This window comes from Mustela lutreola, chromosome 8 (assembly GCF_030435805.1).
Source record: "Mustela lutreola isolate mMusLut2 chromosome 8, mMusLut2.pri, whole genome shotgun sequence".
Classification (NCBI taxonomy): domain Eukaryota; kingdom Metazoa; phylum Chordata; class Mammalia; order Carnivora; family Mustelidae; genus Mustela; species Mustela lutreola.
This window is the reverse complement of record NC_081297.1, coordinates 43,706,463-43,726,099: the sequence shown is the minus strand read 5'-3', so window position 1 is coordinate 43,726,099 and position 19,637 is coordinate 43,706,463. Positions and strand designations below refer to the sequence as shown.

Genomic DNA, 19,637 nt, shown 5'->3' with positions numbered 1-19,637 from the left:
AGCCCTGTTTAAATCTAAGAATAAAACACATGAATGTACCTGTTTCCAAAATCATGTTACTCACCTTTTGATAGAATAGGGAAATATAGGGGGCACCTGGGTGGCTCAGTGGGTTGAAGCCTCTGCCTTTGGCTCGGGTCATGATCCCAGGGTCCTGGAATCAAGTGGCTCTCTGCTCAGCGGGAAGCCTGCTTCTCCCTCTCTCTGTCTGCCTCTCTGCCTACTTTTGATTTCTGTTTGTCAAATAAACAAATAAAATATTTAAAAAAAAAGAATAGGGAAATATAATAGTATTAATTGGTAGTGGCTTTATTTTAACTTGTGTTAACCTTTAGCCATTTGATTAAGAAACAAGAGATTCTGAGATTCTGGTGGCCCAGCTGGGTCAGGTGGATGCTTTGCTAAAATCACAGCTGCAAGTATAGCATGAACTTGAGAGAATTATGAAGGTCTAGAATAGTCTTGGGGGGAAGAGGAAAGGAAGATGGTTGATAGACCATAAAAAAGCCCACTGTCTTCAAGGTGATGTAATTTTCTTTTCTCTTCCCTTTGCCTTTTCTTCCTGTTCTTCCTCCCTTCTCTTGCCTTCTTCCCCCCTCATCTTCTCCCTCTCCACTCTACCTCCCCCTTCCTTCTTCTCTAATTTTTTTTCTTTTTTCCTTTAGCAGTGGAGGAACAGGTAAGAATTACTGTGCTGCTCTAGGTGAGAGTTTTGTCAGGTAGATAATGGCAGAATTATTGGGATGCATATGAATTGAGGATCATGGTGAGAGAGTTTGTATAATCAGGAAAAGAATGTAGTGTGGATAGTAAGAAAGAGAATTCAGAATGGACTGACAGGTTGGGAGAAAATGTGACAGGGAATGTCTATGAGGTTTACGAATAGCAAATAGAAAGTGATGGTGCCATAGGCCTGGGGAGAGAGTCCTGGTTTTAGGATCCAGAGTTTAGTCCTGTCGAGTGGGTAGTGAAGTGGACTGGTAGATGAGGTCATTGGAATTAAGGACATCATGGAATTAGAACATTGAAATCCCAGGATGATGGCAGGAGTGGTATTTGAAGGGAAGATTGATTGTGAGTCAGGAGCCAAAGATGTTTTCAAGTGGCCGGAAGTTATTGGGAAGTCCCTAGATGGCAGCAGCGAGGAGGGTAAAGTGAAAAGGAGTGTGTGCTGTAAATAAAGGGAGGCAACACTTTTCCCCCTGCTCTTTTCTGGTACTGGAGGGTTAGTAACCTTCATCGGGGATAATGCAGGGAAAGTATATCCTTTGTGAAAGCCAAAAGGTTTACCTTTTGGTGAGGAGAAAATTGTGGGGGGGAAAAAGGTGAGGATTTGAGAAATTTTGCAAGGAACAGGGGATGTCAGTAGGCTCATTGGAAATGGCTGATTAATGATGGGAGACCCAGGGCTGGGGGAAGTACAGAATAGTAAGATGATAAATAATTTATTTACTTAGTTATTATACATTCTAGGAGTAGGAAACTTGGTTGGAAGGACTGTCCTCACATAAACCCAGTCTGGTTGAGTTGTGGTAGAACAAGTTGAGCATATCAGACCTTGTTTTTCTGCCTGATTTCAGTGAGTAGTCTGGCAGGTCTCTTATCTGGGCAGTCAGTGGCTGCCTCAGGACTTTCAGAGTTATAGTTTGGTCCCTGTTGGGGAGAAGCTTTTATGGGACATGATTTGATAGTGAGGGTGCTGATTGTGTTAAGAACTGCCTCTGTATTTGTGTTGGAGTTTGGGGAGAAGATTGATAATGTTTCTTGGGGCGTTGTGGGGACTTTGTAGAGTTAGAGGCTGTCTACGTGATGTGCAGAGCTTGAGTTCATAGCTGGAGGCAATTTTGTGTTGTGTGGAGTACCAGTTGTGGAGTACCAGTGGTGCTATGGACTGCTCTGCAGTCCCTCTTGGCATTGGCCCCTTTTTATCCACCCACCGCCCCCAACTAATGTCAGAGGTTAGCCACGTTTCATTGGTAGGTTAGTCCCATGCATATGCCTGGTATTTTAGCTATTCTTAAGGAACTGCATCCTGATATTTCCAGGAAGATGTATAGTGATCTTGAAGGTAAATTTTCAGATAGTACAATGAAAACAGTTTACGGGCATACCTCGGTTTATTGTGATTCACTTTATTGTGTTTTGCAGATACTGTCTTTTTTTTTTTTTTTTTTTTTTTTTATACAAGTTGAAGGTTTGTAGCAACCTTGTGTCAGACAGGTCTTTTTAAAAAAAATTAAAAAAAATTATTTTTATTTTTTTTAAATTAACATATAACGTATTATTAGCCCCGGGGTACAGGTCTGTGAATCACCAGGTTTACACACTTCATAGCACTCACCATAGCACATATCTTCCCCAATGTCCATAACCCCACCACCCTCTCCCTACCTACCTCCCCCCGGCAACCCTCAGTTTGTTTTGTGACATTAAGAGTTTCTTATGGTTTGTCTCCCTCCTGATCCCATCTTATTTCATTTATTCTTTTCCTACCCTTCCCAAACCCCCCACACTGCATTTCAACGTCCTCATATCAGGGAGATCATATAATAATTCAGACAGGTCTTTGGGTACTATTTTTCCAACACCATTTGCTCACTTCATGTCTCTGTGTCACAAGTTAGAAATTTTCCCAGTATTTCAGACTTTTTCATCATTATTATATTTGTTGTGGTGATCCGTGATCAGTGATCTTTGATGTTGCTATCGTAATTGTTTTGGGACACCACAAACTGTGCCTATGTAAGATGGTAAACTTGATAAATATGTGTGATCTGCCTGCTTCACTGACCTGCCATTCCCCTGTAACTCTCCTTTTCCTCAGGCCTCCCTATTCCCTGAGACACAACAATATTAAATTAGGCCAATTAATAACCCTACAATGATCTCTACATGTTTAAGTGAGAAGAGTAACATGTCTCTCACTTCAAATCGAAAGCTAGAAATGATTAAGCTTAGTGAGGAAGACAGGTCCAAAGCTGAGGCCTCTTAACACCAAATAGCCGAACTGTGAAGGCAAAGGAAATGTTCTTTTTTTTTTTTTTTTTTAAGATTTTGTTTATTTGACAGAGAGAGAGAAATCACAAGTAGGCAGAGAGGCAGGCAGAGAGAGAAAGAGGGGAGGAAGCAGGCTCCCTGCAGAGCAGAGAGCCCGATGCGGGGCTCGATCCCAGGATCATGACCTGAGCCGAAGGCAGAGGCTTTAACCCACTGAGCCACCCAGGCGCCTCAAAGGAAACGTTCTTAAAGGAAATTAGTAGTGGCTACTCTAGTGAAGACATGAATGGTAAGACAGCGAAACAGTCTTATTGCTCATATGAAGAAAGTTTTAGTGGTCTGGATTGAAGATCAAACCAACCACAATGTTCCCTTAAGCCAAAGCCTAATCCAAGGAAGGCTCTAAGTCTCTCAGTTCTGTGAAGGCTGAAAGAGGTGAGGAAGCTGCAGAAGAAATGTTTGAAGCCAGCAGAGATTAGTTCATGAGGTTTAAGGAAAGAAGCCACTCTATGACATTAAAGTGCAAGGTAAAACAGCAGGTATGGAGGGAGAAGCTGCAGCAGGTTACCCAGAAGACCTCATAAGATAACTTATGAAGGTGGCTCCACTACACAACAGATTTTCAGTGTAGATGACACAGTTTTCTGTTGGAAGAAGATGCCATCCAAGACTTTCATAGCTGGAGGAGAAGTCAGTGCTTGGCTTCAGAGCTTCTTGTGAGGGGCTAATGCAGTAGTTACTTTAAGTTGAAGCCAATGCTCATTTACCATTCCAAAAATCCTGGAGCTTTAAGAATTATACGGAGTCTGCTCTGCCTTTGCTCTGTAAAAGCCTAGATGGCAGTGCATCTATTTGCAACATCACTGAATATTTTAAGCCCACTGTTGGGACCTACTACAGAGAAAAAGAGTTTCTTTTCAAAATATGGCTGTTCATGGACAATGCACCTGCTCACGGAAGGGCTCTGATGGAGACGTACAAAGAGATTATTGTTGTTTTCATGCCTACTAACAAAACATTTATTCTGCAACCCACGGATCAGGGAGTCATTTGATTTCCAGGTATTATTATTTAAGAAATGGATTCATAAGGCTATAGCTGCTATAAAGAGTGATTCTTCTGAAGGATCTGGGCCAAGTAAATAAAAAACCTTCTGGAAAGGATTCACCATTCCAGATTCCTGTAAGAACACTTGTGATTCATGGGAAGAGGTAAAAATATCAACCTGAATAGGAGTTTGGAAGAAGTTGACTCCAACCTTCCTGGATGACATTGAGGGGTTCAGGACTTCAGTGGAGGAAGAGCTGCAGATGTGGCAGAAATAGCAAGAGAACTAGAATTAGAAGTGGAGCCTGAAGGTGTTGAATCTTATGCTAAAATTTGAACAGATGAGGAGTTGCTTCTTACGTATGAGCAAAAAAAAAGTCGTTTCTTAAAATCGAATCTACTCTTGGTAAAGATGCCATGAAATGCAACCAAGGATTTAGAATACTATAGAATGTTTGTTGATAAAGCAGCAGCAGGGTGTAAGAGGATTGACTGTAGTTTTGAAAGTTCTGTGGGTAAAATGCTGTCGGACAGTATCATCTGCTATAGAGAAATTGTTCATGAAAGGAAAAGTTAATTGATGTAGCAGACTTGTTGCCTTATTTTTAGAATTTGCCACAGTTGCCCCAAATTCAGCTACCACCACCACCACCACCCTGACCAGTCAGTACCTATCAACATGTAGGTGAGTCCCTGCACCAGCAAAAAGATTATGACTCACTGAAAGCTCGTATGATAATATTTTTTAGCAATAAATTATTTTTAAGTTAAGGTATGCATATTTTTTCCCATAATGCTATTATATACTTAATAGAATATAGTATAAACATACCTTTTACATGCAGTGGGAAACAAAACAATTTATTTGACTTTCTTTATTGTGATATTTACTTAACTGCAGTGGTCTGGAGCTGAGCCCAAGATATCTTTAAGTTATGGTTGTATTTATTCTTTATGGGCCAGGAGATTAAGTGTGTCCCACTGTTTTTGTGTGTGTGTTTTTTCAGGCTGTGGTAGAAATGGGATGCACCCACTTATTTTAAACAAGTAATTCAGAATTTAGGTTTGTTGTATCTCTTGATTGCATTACTTCGGTGCATTTAATTTTGAACTACATCTACGTTTAACTTGGGTAGATTTGTAAAAGAAAATTTTTGCTATGATATTTTTAAAGGTTACACAGGACAAGTAGTATATCCCCCTTCTCTCCCCTGAACCTAAATATTGCTAGTTGTACTTGTCTCGTGATAAATCCTTTAAAACTTTTATCTTCATGCTCTAAGATTTATGATAACAAAGAATATCAATCAAGAAATCTTTGAGGTAAAGTACAAAAGGAAGTAATTTCAAAATTCTTTCTAAAGGAGTGGTTTCTCTGAAGTTCCAAATAAAGTAAAACTATACTTAATTTATGATTCTACTTCTTTATTTGTTAGGTGAATGAAACATATACAACTTTAGGAAGTGTTCATTCTGTGTAGGAATTTTTCTGTAATTGACATCTAATGTGATCTTTTTGCAATTGATAATATCTAAAGTAAACTAGGGGATAAACTAGATAGTGTGACAAGCTAAACCAAGAAATTGAATATAGAAGAATATTCTACTGGGAGATGATATTTGTGGAGATGATTTATAAGGACAGTGATTTAAAAAAAAATTATTATAAAATACTTAAAATGTGTAGAAAACTAGAGAGAATAATATGATAAACTATAATTGTTAGCATAATCATCCCTTTGTTATTTTTACAATGAGATGCTATAAAATATTATTGCAAATATAGTTATACACATTATTGCATAAGTCTTTGAAACACTTTTACCTTCCTCCTTCCTTTGGGAGGAGAAATAAACCTTTTAGGGGTCACAGAGTAGAATGATAGAGTAGCTAGGAATGGTTTTTCTGTTAATATTATAGAATTTTTCCCTAGAAATTTGTTGACCACAAAGAAACTTTTTTTTCTTTTTAAAGATTTTATTTATTTATTTGACACAGAGAGATCACAAGTAGGCAGAGAGGCAGGCAGAGAGAGGAGGAAGCCGGCTCCCCGCCGAGCGGAGAGCCTGATGTAGGACTCTATCCCAGGAACCTGAGATCATGACCCGAGCTGAAGGCGGAGGCTTAACGCACTGAGCCACCCAGGTGCCCAACCACAAAGAAACTTTAACTAGCTTTCCATTTCTTTTACTTTTTAAAGAAGATAATTCTCTCAACTTTAAGCAAAAGGGTATAGACTGGAGGAAGGGACAGAGGAAAAATCATATTCTAGATATGAACTCTCCTCCTTTCACCCAAGGGGCCATAAAGGATATAATTTAGAAGCAAGGCACCAAATGCTATCTTTATTTGTTTATCTTTATTAAATTCAACATTGTAAAGACTTAGTTTTTCAACGTCTCTCATTTGTTGTGAATACTTTAATGTCTAAATCTTCCATTGTCTTCAGGATTCAAAAATTTCCTCTATGGAGCGTGGGCTCCGAGACTTGGAAGAGGAAATTCAGATGCTGAAATCAAATGGGGCCTTGAGTACGGAAGAACGGGAGGAAGAAATGAAACAAATGGAGGTCTATCGGAGCCATTCTAAATTTATGAAAAATAAGGTAATGGTGTGTGATACTATAGTTTTTAAAAGAGTTTTGAGAAATTGATGCATATTTCTATTTCCTTAGTGATGATGAAGAACTTCACATTGTTTTATCAGACTTCAGGGAAGGATAATTAGAATTCTTTCAAATGCAACTTTCCTAGAACTAAAGTCAGAATTACTGATGATTGTTATTTCAAGTTTTCACTTAAAAGAAAATTATTCCTATGAGCCTGATATGTGTTGTCACAGTTTAAGATTTATATCTATCAGTACTTCTGAGATGATTTATTAGAATTCTTTTTTTTTAAATTTCTTAGAATTCTATCCAAGTTGAATTTTTCTCACTACATGAGACAAGTTCTTTAACTCTTGTGTAGTATTTTAACAGCCAAAATCCTGAACCCAGTTCCCCCACCTATTTTTTTTTCCTGAAATGGCTTAAATAATATCCTATTTTCCCTTCAAATACAGTTCTATAAAGAAAAACCCTTTGTCCTGTCCCTTGGAGAAGATGCGTTTGTATCAGGTTTATTGTTTCCCGTGTGCACTTCAGATATACCTACAGTAAGATCACATACCAGCGCAGCATGTCAGTCCATATTTAGAAACTCAGTCACAATATTTTTTCCTTAGATCCAAAGCCATTTAGTTTGATTCTATAAACTATTTGGGCAAATTGGAGGATCTAGTTTATTATAGTTATCAATTTGCCAAGTTTGTTTTGGTTTAATTAAAAATCACAATTATGATTACATAATATTAGCTACAAATAAGTAGCCCTTGCATCCCAATTGTATTAGTTCCTCAGTTTCTCAGAACAGAAAACTGTAGAGACATGATACACAATTATTCTAACTTCCTCTCCACTTTCTAGCTTCTGGCTGTGGTACTCAGACCTGACATAAAAGTCAATAGAATATTCCTTTATTATTTTAAGAATCTGTTATCAATGACTACTGAAAATCGATGCTAATTTTAGAACTTAAAAATTCACATTTTCAACTTCTATTAGTTTGTATTTTTCACGCTAATTTGAGAAGAAAATAAACTACCATACAGTCTCCATTTGCTGATTGGCACATTTAAGTCCATTAAAAAATGTGAAAAACTATCTAGGGTTCTTTGAAGAGGGAATTAGGGGAACAGATTTGATTGTGTTATACAGGTTATTGTTATTTCCAGTTACTGCTCTGGCTGAAAAGCAGATAGTAAGACGTAGATTGACACATAAGTGAAAAAGAATAACAATGTCGTGACAGGTAGAGCAACTGAAGGAGGAACTAAGTTCGAAAGAGGCTCAAGGGGAGGAGCTGAAAAAGAGAGCGGCTGGTCTTCAGGCTGAGGTCTTTGCCGTAAGATATACTCTTTGTGTGCAGTGATCCCACAGTGGGACCCTGCTAGCTCTGGCTTCTGGGTGGCTTATACTTTCATTCTCTTTGGTTGGCAGCTTTGCCCAATACTAGCACTAACCAGCCTGCTCTGCTCTTTAACTGACTCCTGTTCACCAGTTTGACCCATATTTCACTTTGTGTGCAGTGAGCCCTCACTTGTTCTGGTTGTTTATTGTTGCTTTTGTCATTGTATGGATGGGACTTCGAAGCGTGTTTTTTTCTCCTTTCCTTTTGTAGATAATTGTTTTATATGAATGGTGATCTCCATTTCTTCTTCGGTGTAAGAATATGCAGATGTTCTCCGTTTTAGGGATTATTTGAATTTGAAATTCTTTTTTTTTTTTTTTTAAACTGAGATATAATTGATTTATAACTTTATATTTCAGATTTGCAACATAATGATTTGAGATACACACACACACACACACAAATGATCTCCACAGTAAGTCTAGTTAATATCTATCACAAAATTTTTTTTTCTTCCTTTGATGAGAACTTTTAAGATCAACTCGCCTAGATTTTGAAATTCTTGAGTAAAGTGCTTTAAGTTCATAGGTATTTAACTTTAAGTCTCCATTAGGTGATTTTCCAACAAATGTTACTTTTTAAAGAATAGATGTGTAGAAAGTGATTTGCTTATTTAGAGTTAGCTAGTCAATTAGAATTAGCATGAAACATAAAATCTCTAAATCTAGTTTAATCTTCTGTCTAAAGAACTTAAAATTCCATTTCAAAATGTAACAAAAAAATAATAAAATAGCTAACACTCAAACACTTATAACCTGCCAAGGTTGGTATATGACCCAGCCCCAGTTTATAGATGTGGAAACTGAGGTAGCAGAGTGGTACTCAGGTGATATACTTGGTGAGAGGTAGAGCTTGATTTTTACACAAGCAGTCTGGTTTCAGAACCTGTGCTGGTGAGCTTTTCCATCTTCTGCCCTGTACTAGGCCACGTGCGTGTGTGTCACACCAGTGTCAGGGAAAAAACTGCTTCTGAAAATAATTGTGGGATAAGACAGGAACACAGCATTAAAAACACCAAACCAAACTAAACCAAAACAGAATTTGTGCTGACTTGATGTTTTTGCTATTTATGGGCCCCTTTATAGTACAGATAGTAAAGTGAAATATTTTGTCTATAAGGCACTTATTTGGTTTATGGTAACTGTGTATTTTCTAGAGGAGTAGTTGATGCATAACTTTACCTTTTTTTCCCCTTAGCTATTATAAATATTTCTGTCTTGTGTCAGACAATGGGCTATGTACATTCCATACATTATTTTATTTAATCTCCAAACAGTACAGTAGCGTCTGTTTACTTTCTCCATTTTACTGGTCAGGAAACGAAGGCTTAGAGAAGTAAATACTCAGAGATACACTTATCCCCAGGTGTGAGTGACTGCAAAGCCTCATGATCCTAACTTTTATGGAAAATGTGTGCTTTTAAACTCTGCTTTCCATTTAGAGTATTTTCTTCCCTTTCTCAGTCTCTGTGGTCAATATAGCCGACTTTGATGATTCTTTAATAAAGTAGATGATGAGGAAACAGGGATTTTATACCTATTTTTAACTATGTGATTAGAGGTAATCTTTAAACCATAGTAGTTCCTTAGTTGAGGAAGTGATAACATTTTAAACATTCCTCCTGAATATTCATTCATACACAAGTATGTTTTTAGTGCAACCTGTATGTTAAGGATGGAATAATATAAATATGTACTTTTTGTTGGAAAAGGGATGTCATGAAAGATGCCACAGCATTACATTACAGGTAACTCCAAGGTACATATTTATATTATAGGGTGAAGATAGCTGCCATTTATAGTTATCTTCCATTGATGTTCTTAGTACCCTCAAGTAGTTTGCATACAGTATGCATATAGAAATATTTGTGGAATGAATGAATAACGAAATTTGCAAATAGAATTTTCATGCATATGAGAAAATGCTTGTCTTCTTGCTAAACAAGAAGAGTAAATTAGACACTTATTTTTAGCACTCCTTAAAAGTCTAATTTAATTAAACTGATATTTATTTCATACCTCCTTATGGGAAAATGTTCCCCAAACTGTCCCTTATACCCAAGATTATTATAGTGAAAATACTATAGGTACAGTCAATGAAAAAATACAGAGAACTTTCATCAGTAATACTGAAATTACTGAACTTGTCAGTCAGATTTATACTTCCAATAATTAATCTTCTTGTGCATAGCTACCTTGCTAGGCAGAAAACAGAATAGAATGTAAAAGCAAATCTTACTTACTTATTTGGTGTACATTTAGAATAAGAGACTATTTAGAAAATTCTTAGAAACAGTAGAATGTAAATGAAATGTTTGAAATAAAAATTTTTTAAGTTGAGATGAGAGAAATTTATGGGAGATTGATTGGCATCTTTTGACTATGGATTCCTCTGTCAGTAATTCAGTTTCAAATTACACGTGTTGATTCTTACAGAATGAGCCTTTATGCATTTAAGTTATATGCTTTTTAATCCCTTTAGCTAATAGACGTTGTAGATGATATAACTTTGTAGGTGAAATCTTTTTTAAGGTCAGTATCTCTAACTCATCAAAATTATATGATTTCTGAAAGGCACAGGTTTATAATGCCTCATTAACGCTAAATGTGGCTTTTTAAGATAAGGGTTTTATATAAACTTTTGTTTGTGAATGAAAAAAGTAAACAGTATACCGGCAGCAGCTTTCGAATTTAACTTTAAATAGCAATGCTAGGAGGTTTTCTTTTTCCCTTCTGTTTTGTATCTACGCTAATTCCGCTTTATGTTTTAAGAGGTCTGACTTAATAAAATGAAAACTGTTTCATCAGCGCATTGGTATTTAGATGCTTCCTGCTATTGCATAGTAATCTAATTGAATTGGGATTTCTTTCCCTCTATTCTTTTTCTAAGGGATTTTGAAGAGTATTTAGGAGATGCAGAAAATGAAAACTGGAATTTCCCTATTTGTTGAAAAACTGTGTGTGTGTGTGGGGGGGGTGGTTATCCAAGATTAGATGATGGAAAAAAGATGAATTATGTTTTGTCAGAAAACTAATGCTTTTAGTTTCATATTTTGTGACTCAGATCTGTCAAAGAGCCAGATCAGAGGTGGTTGTTTCATTTCTTTTTTCCTTACAGTATTTTATTATCTTCTCTAGATTGGTCAGGTGAAGCAGGAGCTATCCAGAAAGGACACAGAACTACTGGCCTTACAGACAAAGCTAGAAACACTCACAAATCAGTTCTCAGACAGTAAGCAACACATTGAAGTGCTGAAGGAGTCCTTGACTGCTAAAGAACAGCGGGCTGCCATCCTGCAGACCGAGGTAAGAAGAATTCTGGCTTTGGCAGGCAGTCAGTTCCTTGGCACCTTTTCATGTGTATCACCTGTGCAGTTTTTTGTCCTACTTAGATTTGGGAGATATGAATAACGTGCTGAATAATTGTTTCGCAATGTGGTCATACTGTACTAAAATAGAACTATCTTGTTTCATTTCTTAGATCTAACAGTCTGGTGCAGCTTATATATGCCTTTAATTCTTTGAACTTGCCCTAAGTTTGTACTACTAAGTATACTTAAACATGAAATGTTGTAAAGATAGTTGTAAAAAAGAAATCCAAATCCATCTTTTGTTCTCACCCATGGTGTATCATGAATGGCAGTGAGCTCGGTTACCCTTTGTTTAGATTATTAAGGGTTCTTGAGTTTTGATATTATGACTAGCTTTATGTAGGCAAGCTGCAGAATCTAGAAATGTTCTAAATAGATCTCATTTTGAACTTCAGATCATGAGACAATGTGCCTTCATATCCTATTTGAAAATGAAGTTAAAAATTGTAGATTATTTAGCCTGTCTTCCTTTTTCTTTTGAAGAACTGGATAGGTAAATAAGGGTGTACTTAGATGGAAAAGAGGAATGAAAAGTAAAAACACATAAAAACATTATAGACCCAGAAGATGAGAATCCTTTAGTGAGGAGGAATGGGGAAATGACCAAAACTCTTTCATGTAATATTTTATTTTTGTATAGGTTGGGACTTTGTTGAAAATGAGAGATTCAGACGTTGAGAGATTTGAATGATGTATTTGTAATTTTCCTTACAGCTCAGACTTTCCTTCAGTCATGTTTCTTATTATCAGAATATAAACCTCATTCTACCTCACAGGGATATTTTAGATAAAAATTAGGTTTTGGCTCTGGGGTCATAGTTGCTGAGTTTGAACTTCAGCCTTCCCACTTACTACCAGGTATATGATTCTGGGCATGTTATTTAAGTTCACTGTGCCTCACTTTCCCTCCATCTGTAAGATGAAGGTAATAGGAGTGTTTGCCTCGTCGGGTTGTTGTTAGGATTAAACTAGTTTATTACACACAGTAAAGCCTTTTTCTGTTATTGTTATCATTGTAGCTATTGTATTAAAATCAGCTGATTATACACACACACACTGAAAATAATTAAGAGAACACAGTTGGTTTTCTTTCCACTGGAATACATTTTATTTAGAAGATCTGCTATTTCTTATTTTTATTCAGCTAGTTTTATGTTCATCCAGGGAATTGCAAGTATAAAATTATCTGGAAAATGTTACTTGCAAAGTTACTAACTCATGCCTTTATTAGAGTTTTTCACCCCAGTAACTGGTGTGCATGCAGTACTACACAAGGGTCAGAAGAGGGTGCCAGTGTTTTAGAGGTGAGCCTACTTCCAAGTTTAGGAGTGTGACAGTGTTGGCTAGAGGTGGCAGGTGTGCGAATCGGAGAACCAGGCAGTTGGTTTAATGATAATGCAAACATTTAAAAGCTTGTCACAGTCTAATAAATGACTTTTTTCCTCTTGGAAGTCCATCCTTTTCTTTGTACCCCTTTCAAGTAGTGTTTTTATTCGATCACAAATGGGCTTGTGATTGATTTCTTGTACCATAGAAAGTAAAAACTGTATTTGTGGTCATTCTTGAATGGTTCTTATATTTGTTTTTAGCCATGTGGGAGTAACTGAGTTTCAGTGATTACCCCTATGAGTCACTAGGACAACTGCTCTAGTATGACCATCTCATCCTAAAATATAACAGTGTAAAAGTCAATAATCTTTTGAGTATAGGATAATTATATGAAATTGATATGGTGATTTATTAGCATGTGCTTTTTTTTTTTTTTTTCCCCAAATTACTCTGGTGAGATTTTACAGGGGTCACTTTTTCCCAACATCTTTCTCATGTTAGAGCCCAATAAAAGGCAGTTTGAACCAGCTCTTGGAAAATTCTCACATTTTTTTTTATAATTTGCTCTTAACTCATACTGTCCTCATTTCTGCAGCTGCCCTAGACTTTGATCTAACTCTCACAGCACTACGTTAAGCATATATGAAAAAGAACATGGATCAAGGAGTTTTTAAGAATCCTTTAAGGAAAAATAGGCTATGGCAAAAGACTTGATTTTCTTCTTGTTCCTGGTCTGGGGATTGAGGCCCTTTTGTTTTGGGCAGTGTACAATATATAGTATTTCTGGAATTGCTCTTATTTTATGAACATCCCCCCCCCCCCCGCTTTTTTTTTTTTTTTTTTTTTTTAAAGATTTTATTTATTTATTTGACAGAGAGAGCGCAAGTAAGCAGAGCGGCAGGCAGAGGGAGAGAGAGAGAAGCAGGCTCTCTGCTAAGCAGGGAGCCTGATGGGGGGCTGGATCCCAGGACCCTGGAATCATGACCTGAGCTGAAGGCAGCCATTTAACCAACTGAGCCGCCCAGGCGCCCCATGAACTTCCCTTTTAATCTGTTGATCTTCACGGAGGTAGTCTGTATTTAGTAACAGAGGTTAAAAGCTTGGGCTTTGGAGTCAGACCTTAATTTGAATGCAGCTATCTATGTTTATTACTTATGTGATCTTGGATGAATTACTTTACCTCTTTAATCCTTCATTTCCTCATTTGTAAATGGGGATAATAATAGGATTGACTTCCTAAAATGGTTGTGTCTAGAATAGATGTTTAATTATGTAGCTCTCATCTGAATTGAGAGGGAAATTCTAAATATCAATAGGTTTCAATTTTTTTTACTTACCTTATAGTTTATAAGCCCTTTTATTTTTTAAATTTCTGTTGATATATGTGATCTCAGATTAATGGTATTTATTAGGCAAGATAAGTTTTTTTTTTCTTTCATTGTGGGGAATTATGTGAAGTTTTTAATTAGCATATGACTTTTGGTTGGTACTTGAGGCCAATTTCAGTAGTACCCTGGGACTTTCAATATTGGTTATAATATTTTCAGGAAATTTTCTGTTTTATGTCCAGTGGCTTGTTTCTGAGTCTTGATGACATACTGTGGACCTACCAGTGAATTTATTTTCTGTTTGAGTTAATACTGTGCAGAGCTGATTTTTCTCAATAAATTAAAATAATTGATACCTTACTTACACCTTACTGCCTCAAAGTAGTACAGTTTTTTCTTCTTCAGGACATTGAATTTTAGAATTCTGTTCGTTATAGGTGAATATTATCTCTATCTTACTGACAGTTTATAGGAAGTGGCTCTTTGTTCATAGCTGATCCAGCTGCCCTGGCTCTAGGATGTTTAGGCACTGGAGCTTGGATGTTGTTTGCCATGCACCTTCTACTTGCATTCCCAACGCGGTGCCCCAGTGTGCTGTGCTCTTCAAACTAGAGTTTTGACTTCCCCAACACATTGGGGAATTCTAATTAGAATTCACATTCTAATTCTAATTAGAAATACATCCTTAGGACAGAAGTGCATTTTAGAGATCTAGTGTTTCCATAAATTCATAAAACATGTTTGATAATACCTGACATTGGATGCTTTCTGTGTGTCATGCAGGGATGTATACTTTCTTCCGTTTTCTCAGTTAATCCCTGCAGTAATCTTCTAAGAAATAAGAATTGTCGTAACATCTTGAAGATGGGCACATTGAAGCTTGGAGAGATTGAGGTTACATGAGTAGTTGAGTGATTACCTGGGATTTAGAATTTGACCAGTTGAAACTCCAGAACTTATGTTCTTGATCATAATGCTATAATGCTTCCCTGTGAGGAATCTGAATATATGTGTATGAGTGAAACAGCTGTTCAGTATAAAAGAGGATTTGGCATCATGAGGTGGTTTGGGTTATTTTTCAGTAACTGTTTCTCTCTTATTGTTCTAGGTGGATCATTGCTCCATCACCACTCTGAGCAGTCCTTAGCCTGTTACGAGTCATGGGGTGGTGGTGAGGCAGGTGCTGTAGTGTAATATTGGTGAGGTACTGATTAGCTTCTGAGTGTCCCCTTCTTCCTCCACATTACCTATACCTGAGTAGAAGATCACCTCAGAAAAAGTGTTGGCAGAGTAGAGATACATATTATTACACTAGAGGTTCTCAGATTTGGGGGCTTCCTGCCTACCACCACCAGTCCCCCAGTTACAAATGGTAGAGTTGGCACTGTTCATAGTGGTGATGGGGCAGTGTCTTCTTTTGAAGGGATACAGATAATGATAAGCTTAAGAAGATGACAGGAAAATATAAGTGTAAGTATGGCTGTTAATATGCTAGGGGAATAAAACAATGTATAAGTTTCAAATCTTAAGTATAAAACTCTCAGTTTATCTAGTGGAGAATAGAAAAGAATAGGGGAAAGGGCAGGGAAAAATGAGAGATATGTAGACACCATGAAAAATGTTGACCAAAATGGTATGAATAATGAGAAAAGCAATATATTAAACTTAGATTAAAATACTGACCTCAGTTGGATTAAAAAACAAGATGCAGAATATATTGTCAATAAGAGTTAAGCATAAGGCAAAAAATAGTAGAATTAAAAATAAAAGAACAGGAAAATTTTTTATAAATAAAAGGTATATCAAGAAAATGTGTCTTCTGAATCTAATTTATTTTAACATAAGTTAAATTATCTATCCATCTATCTATCTAAAGTAGGCTTTATGCCCAGTGTGGAGTACAACAAGGGGCTTGAACTCATGACCCAGAAATCAAGACCGGAACTGAGATCAAGATCTGGATACTTAACTGACTGAGCCATCCAGATACCACTAATTAAATGATCTTTTCTTTTTTTTAAAAGAGAAAGTGAGTATGAGCCGAGGGTGGGGGGTGCGGAGGTATGGAGCGGAGGAAGAGGGACAGGCAGATTCCATGCTGATTGTGGAGCCCCACATGGGGCTCAGTCTCATGACCCTGAGATTGTGACCTGAGCCAAAATCAAAAGTCATATGCTTAAATGACTGAGCAAAGAAGTTATAAAGCACACAGAGGAATGCTACATACTGATAAAAAGAACAGTAGATCAAGAAAATACAATGATTGTAGACATTTATGCATTTAAGAGTATTGCCTTTAAGTGTATAAAACAACAGTGGGAGAAACAGATAAATCAGCAGTTGCAGTTGGTCGTTAGTACATGTTCCTTTTAGAACTTGATCAAAGAAGCAAAAATAAAAAATAATTTAGAAAATTTCAGTAACATTAATAAGCTCAAATAGGTATTCTGTAGAATATTGCACTAACAAACAGAGAATATGCATTGATTTTAAGAACTTAATGAATAGTTATAATAGTTAAAGGCGCTAGGCCACATAGGAAATGTCAAAATTCCCAAGAATTAAAGTCTCATGAACTGTGTTCTTTGACCCTTAATGCAGCAAAATTAGAAATCAGTAATGAAGAATTGCAACATAAAACTAAAATAAATCTGGAATCTGAAAATATAGTACTTTTTTTGTGGGGGTATAGTTGATACACAGTGTTTATTAGTTTCAGGTATAGTGATTTATCAAGTTTATACATTATCCTGTGTTCAACACACGAATGGCTACCATCTTCCTATTATATTGCTGTTACAATATCATTGTATTCCTAATGCTTTTCATTTATTCCTGTGACTTATTTATGCCATAACTGGAAGCCTATACCTCCCACTCTCTTTCATCTCATTTGCATAACTCCCCCCTCCCCTGACCTCTGGCAACCATCAGTTTGTTCTCTGTATTTATAGGTCTAATTCTGTTTTTTTCTTTTTGTTGTTGTTGTTCATTGTTTTAGATGACATGGGTGGAATCATATGGTATTTGTCTTTCTCAGTCTGACTTACTTCACTAAGCATAGTATTCTCTAGGTCCATCAATGTTGTTTCAAATGCCATGATCTCATCCTTTTATTATGGCTGTGTAATATTTCATTTATATATCTACCATGTTTTCCTTATCTCTTTGTCTACTTATGGACGCTATATTACTTCCATATCTTAGCTGTTGGAAATATTGCTGCAATAAATATAGGGGCGCACATATCTTTTGGATTAGTATTGAAAATATACTTTGAGTTAAGGGAGACTAGAATAGGGGTGCCTGGGTGGTTCAGTCAGTTAAGCGTTTGCCTTTTGATCTTATCCCAAGTCTTGATCTCAGAAACGAATAGAAAGTAAAAGAAAATCTGTGGGATATAACTAATCCTCTAGTGTTTAGAGGGAAATGTCTTGTTATATTTATCAGAAAGCAATAAAGAATGAAAGCAAATAAGCTAAGGATGCAAACCAGGAGACGAGGAAAAAAACAACAGCCAAAACCAAAGAAACAGTAAGATGGAGGATAATAGAAACTAAGTCAGGAATCATTAGAGGATCAGATAAGTTGTTAGTTGTTTTAAAAAGGCTAATCAGATAGGATCATCTCTTATAGAATGATAAAGAAGTAACTACTAGTACCATACAATTTAAAAATAATGAAAGATTATTATATTCTAATAAGCTTGAAAATACAGAACAAATACATTTCTGGAAAATGTAACAAAGTAGGTTCAAGAGGTAATAGAAAATATGAATAATGATCATTATGAAAATTAAATTGCTAATCAGTCTCAACCCTTTTTCCTTCTAAATCCTATGTTCAGATGGCTTATCAAAAATTCAAAGATAAATAATCATTTTTACATTTAAGTTTTTCCAAAAAAGTAAAAAAAGCAAGAAAGCCCAAGACTCTATAGGAGGATGAAGAAAAAAATTCAGAGGATCTGTTGATATCAGTAGGTGGTATAATTTAATACTGTGAGGATATCAGTTCTGCCTAAGTTAGTGTATACATCAACTGAAATGTTCCCAGCAGTAAATTTTTAGAAACTAATTTTACCTTAAGTTTTACATGGGCGAGTCACAAAAAGATATTATTATTTCACTTACAGAAGGTTCTAAAGAAGTCAGAGAATGTTGGTTGCTATGAGTTGGGGGGAATGAGTTTTTTTGTTGTTGTTTTGTTTTTTTATTGAACAGTTTTGATTTGCAAGATGAAGGGAGTTCTGGAGATTGGATATACAACAGTGTGAATGTCACTGAGTTCAGTACACTTAAAAATGGTTAAGATCGCAAATTTTATGTTTTGTATATTTTACAACAATTGAAAAATTTTAAAAATTATATGGACAAATAAAACTATCTTAACATTAATGTGAAGAAAAAGAGGAAAAGAAGGGAGATCTGCTCTAATAGCTCTGAAAATGTACTTCAGAGCCATATAACTAACTAAACCAGTCAGTGCACCCCAGAATGGTATAGTACTGGTACAGGAATGGGCAGATAGAGCAGTGAAAAAAATAATAATAAAGAGTTTAAACATGTATGTAGAGGGGAGCATCATAAACTAGTGCTAATTAAGTGTGTGTTAGAAAACTGGCTTGCTATATGGAGAATAAAATTGGCCACCTACCTGGTGCCAGATAGAGTGGACTCCATATTGATTAAAGACCCCAGTGTGAAAGGCTAAACCATATAGCTAATCAATGAAAATGTATCTTAGGTGAGAAATCTTAAGTGACACCATCAAATTTAAGTATTTTTGTTCAAGAAAGAACACTACTGACAAAGTTAACAGATATGTGACTCATTGGGAGAAGGTATTTTCACACCTCCCAAAATAACAAAGATTAACATACAGAATAAAAAAAGGATGCTTGTAAGTCTGTAAGAAAAAGAGACTATAAGGAGAGAGAGGATTTAAATAGACAAGTAACAGACAAGGAAACCTAAGTGGTTAACAAATAAATATAGCATGGGATCCTCAGTCTCATTAGTAAACAAAGAAATGTAAATTTCAGAGACAAAAAGCTACATTCCATTGTTCAAATTGGTATAAATTAGAAAATGAGTCAATGTTCAGTGTTTGTAAGGAAGCTAACAGGAACATAGATGGCATAGTTGGTTCCAGTAATCCCACTCCTGGATATGTTCCCTAGAGAAAATTTCCCACTGGTCTACAGGAGGACATGTATAAGGATGTTCACTATAGGGGCGCCTGGGTGGATCATTCAGTTATTTAAATGTCTGCCCTTGGCTCAGGTCATGATCTCAGGGTGCAGGAATCAAGCCCCGTATCAGGCTCCCTGCTCAGTGGGAAGCCTGCTTCTCCCTCTTCCACTCTCCCTGCTGTATTTTCTCTTTTGCTGTGTCTCTCTCAGTCAAATAAATCAAGAAAATCTTAAAAAAAAAAAAAAAATGGTTGTTCACTATAGCACAGAGGATTGAAGGCAGTCCAAATGGTTTTTTACTGGAGGGGTTAGATAAGTGAAATACAGTGAATATATACTATGTAATACTATGTAAAAGTCAA

The 19,637-nt window shown here is 36.3% G+C and overlaps 1 protein-coding gene across 14 annotated transcripts in view; it reads left to right on the top strand.

Moving 5' to 3' along the window:
• Window positions 1–19,637, top strand: part of ERC1 (ELKS/RAB6-interacting/CAST family member 1) — a 558,216-nt gene that overhangs the window by 116,426 nt on the left and 422,153 nt on the right. For 9 of the 14 annotated variants that reach the window (XR_009356580.1, XM_059184416.1, XM_059184419.1 and 6 more), the window contains 3 exons: window positions 6,494–6,649; window positions 7,896–7,988; window positions 11,192–11,359. Coding sequence is in view for 13 of the 14 variants with exons in the window: in XM_059184416.1 (XP_059040399.1) it covers window positions 6,494–6,649; window positions 7,896–7,988; window positions 11,192–11,359 (417 nt within the window). In the remaining variant the exon portion in view is untranslated. The remainder of the gene's footprint in view (window positions 1–6,493; window positions 6,650–7,895; window positions 7,989–11,191; window positions 11,360–19,637) is intronic. The other 5 variants (XM_059184418.1, XM_059184427.1, XM_059184425.1 and 2 more) reach the window with 2 other exon arrangements.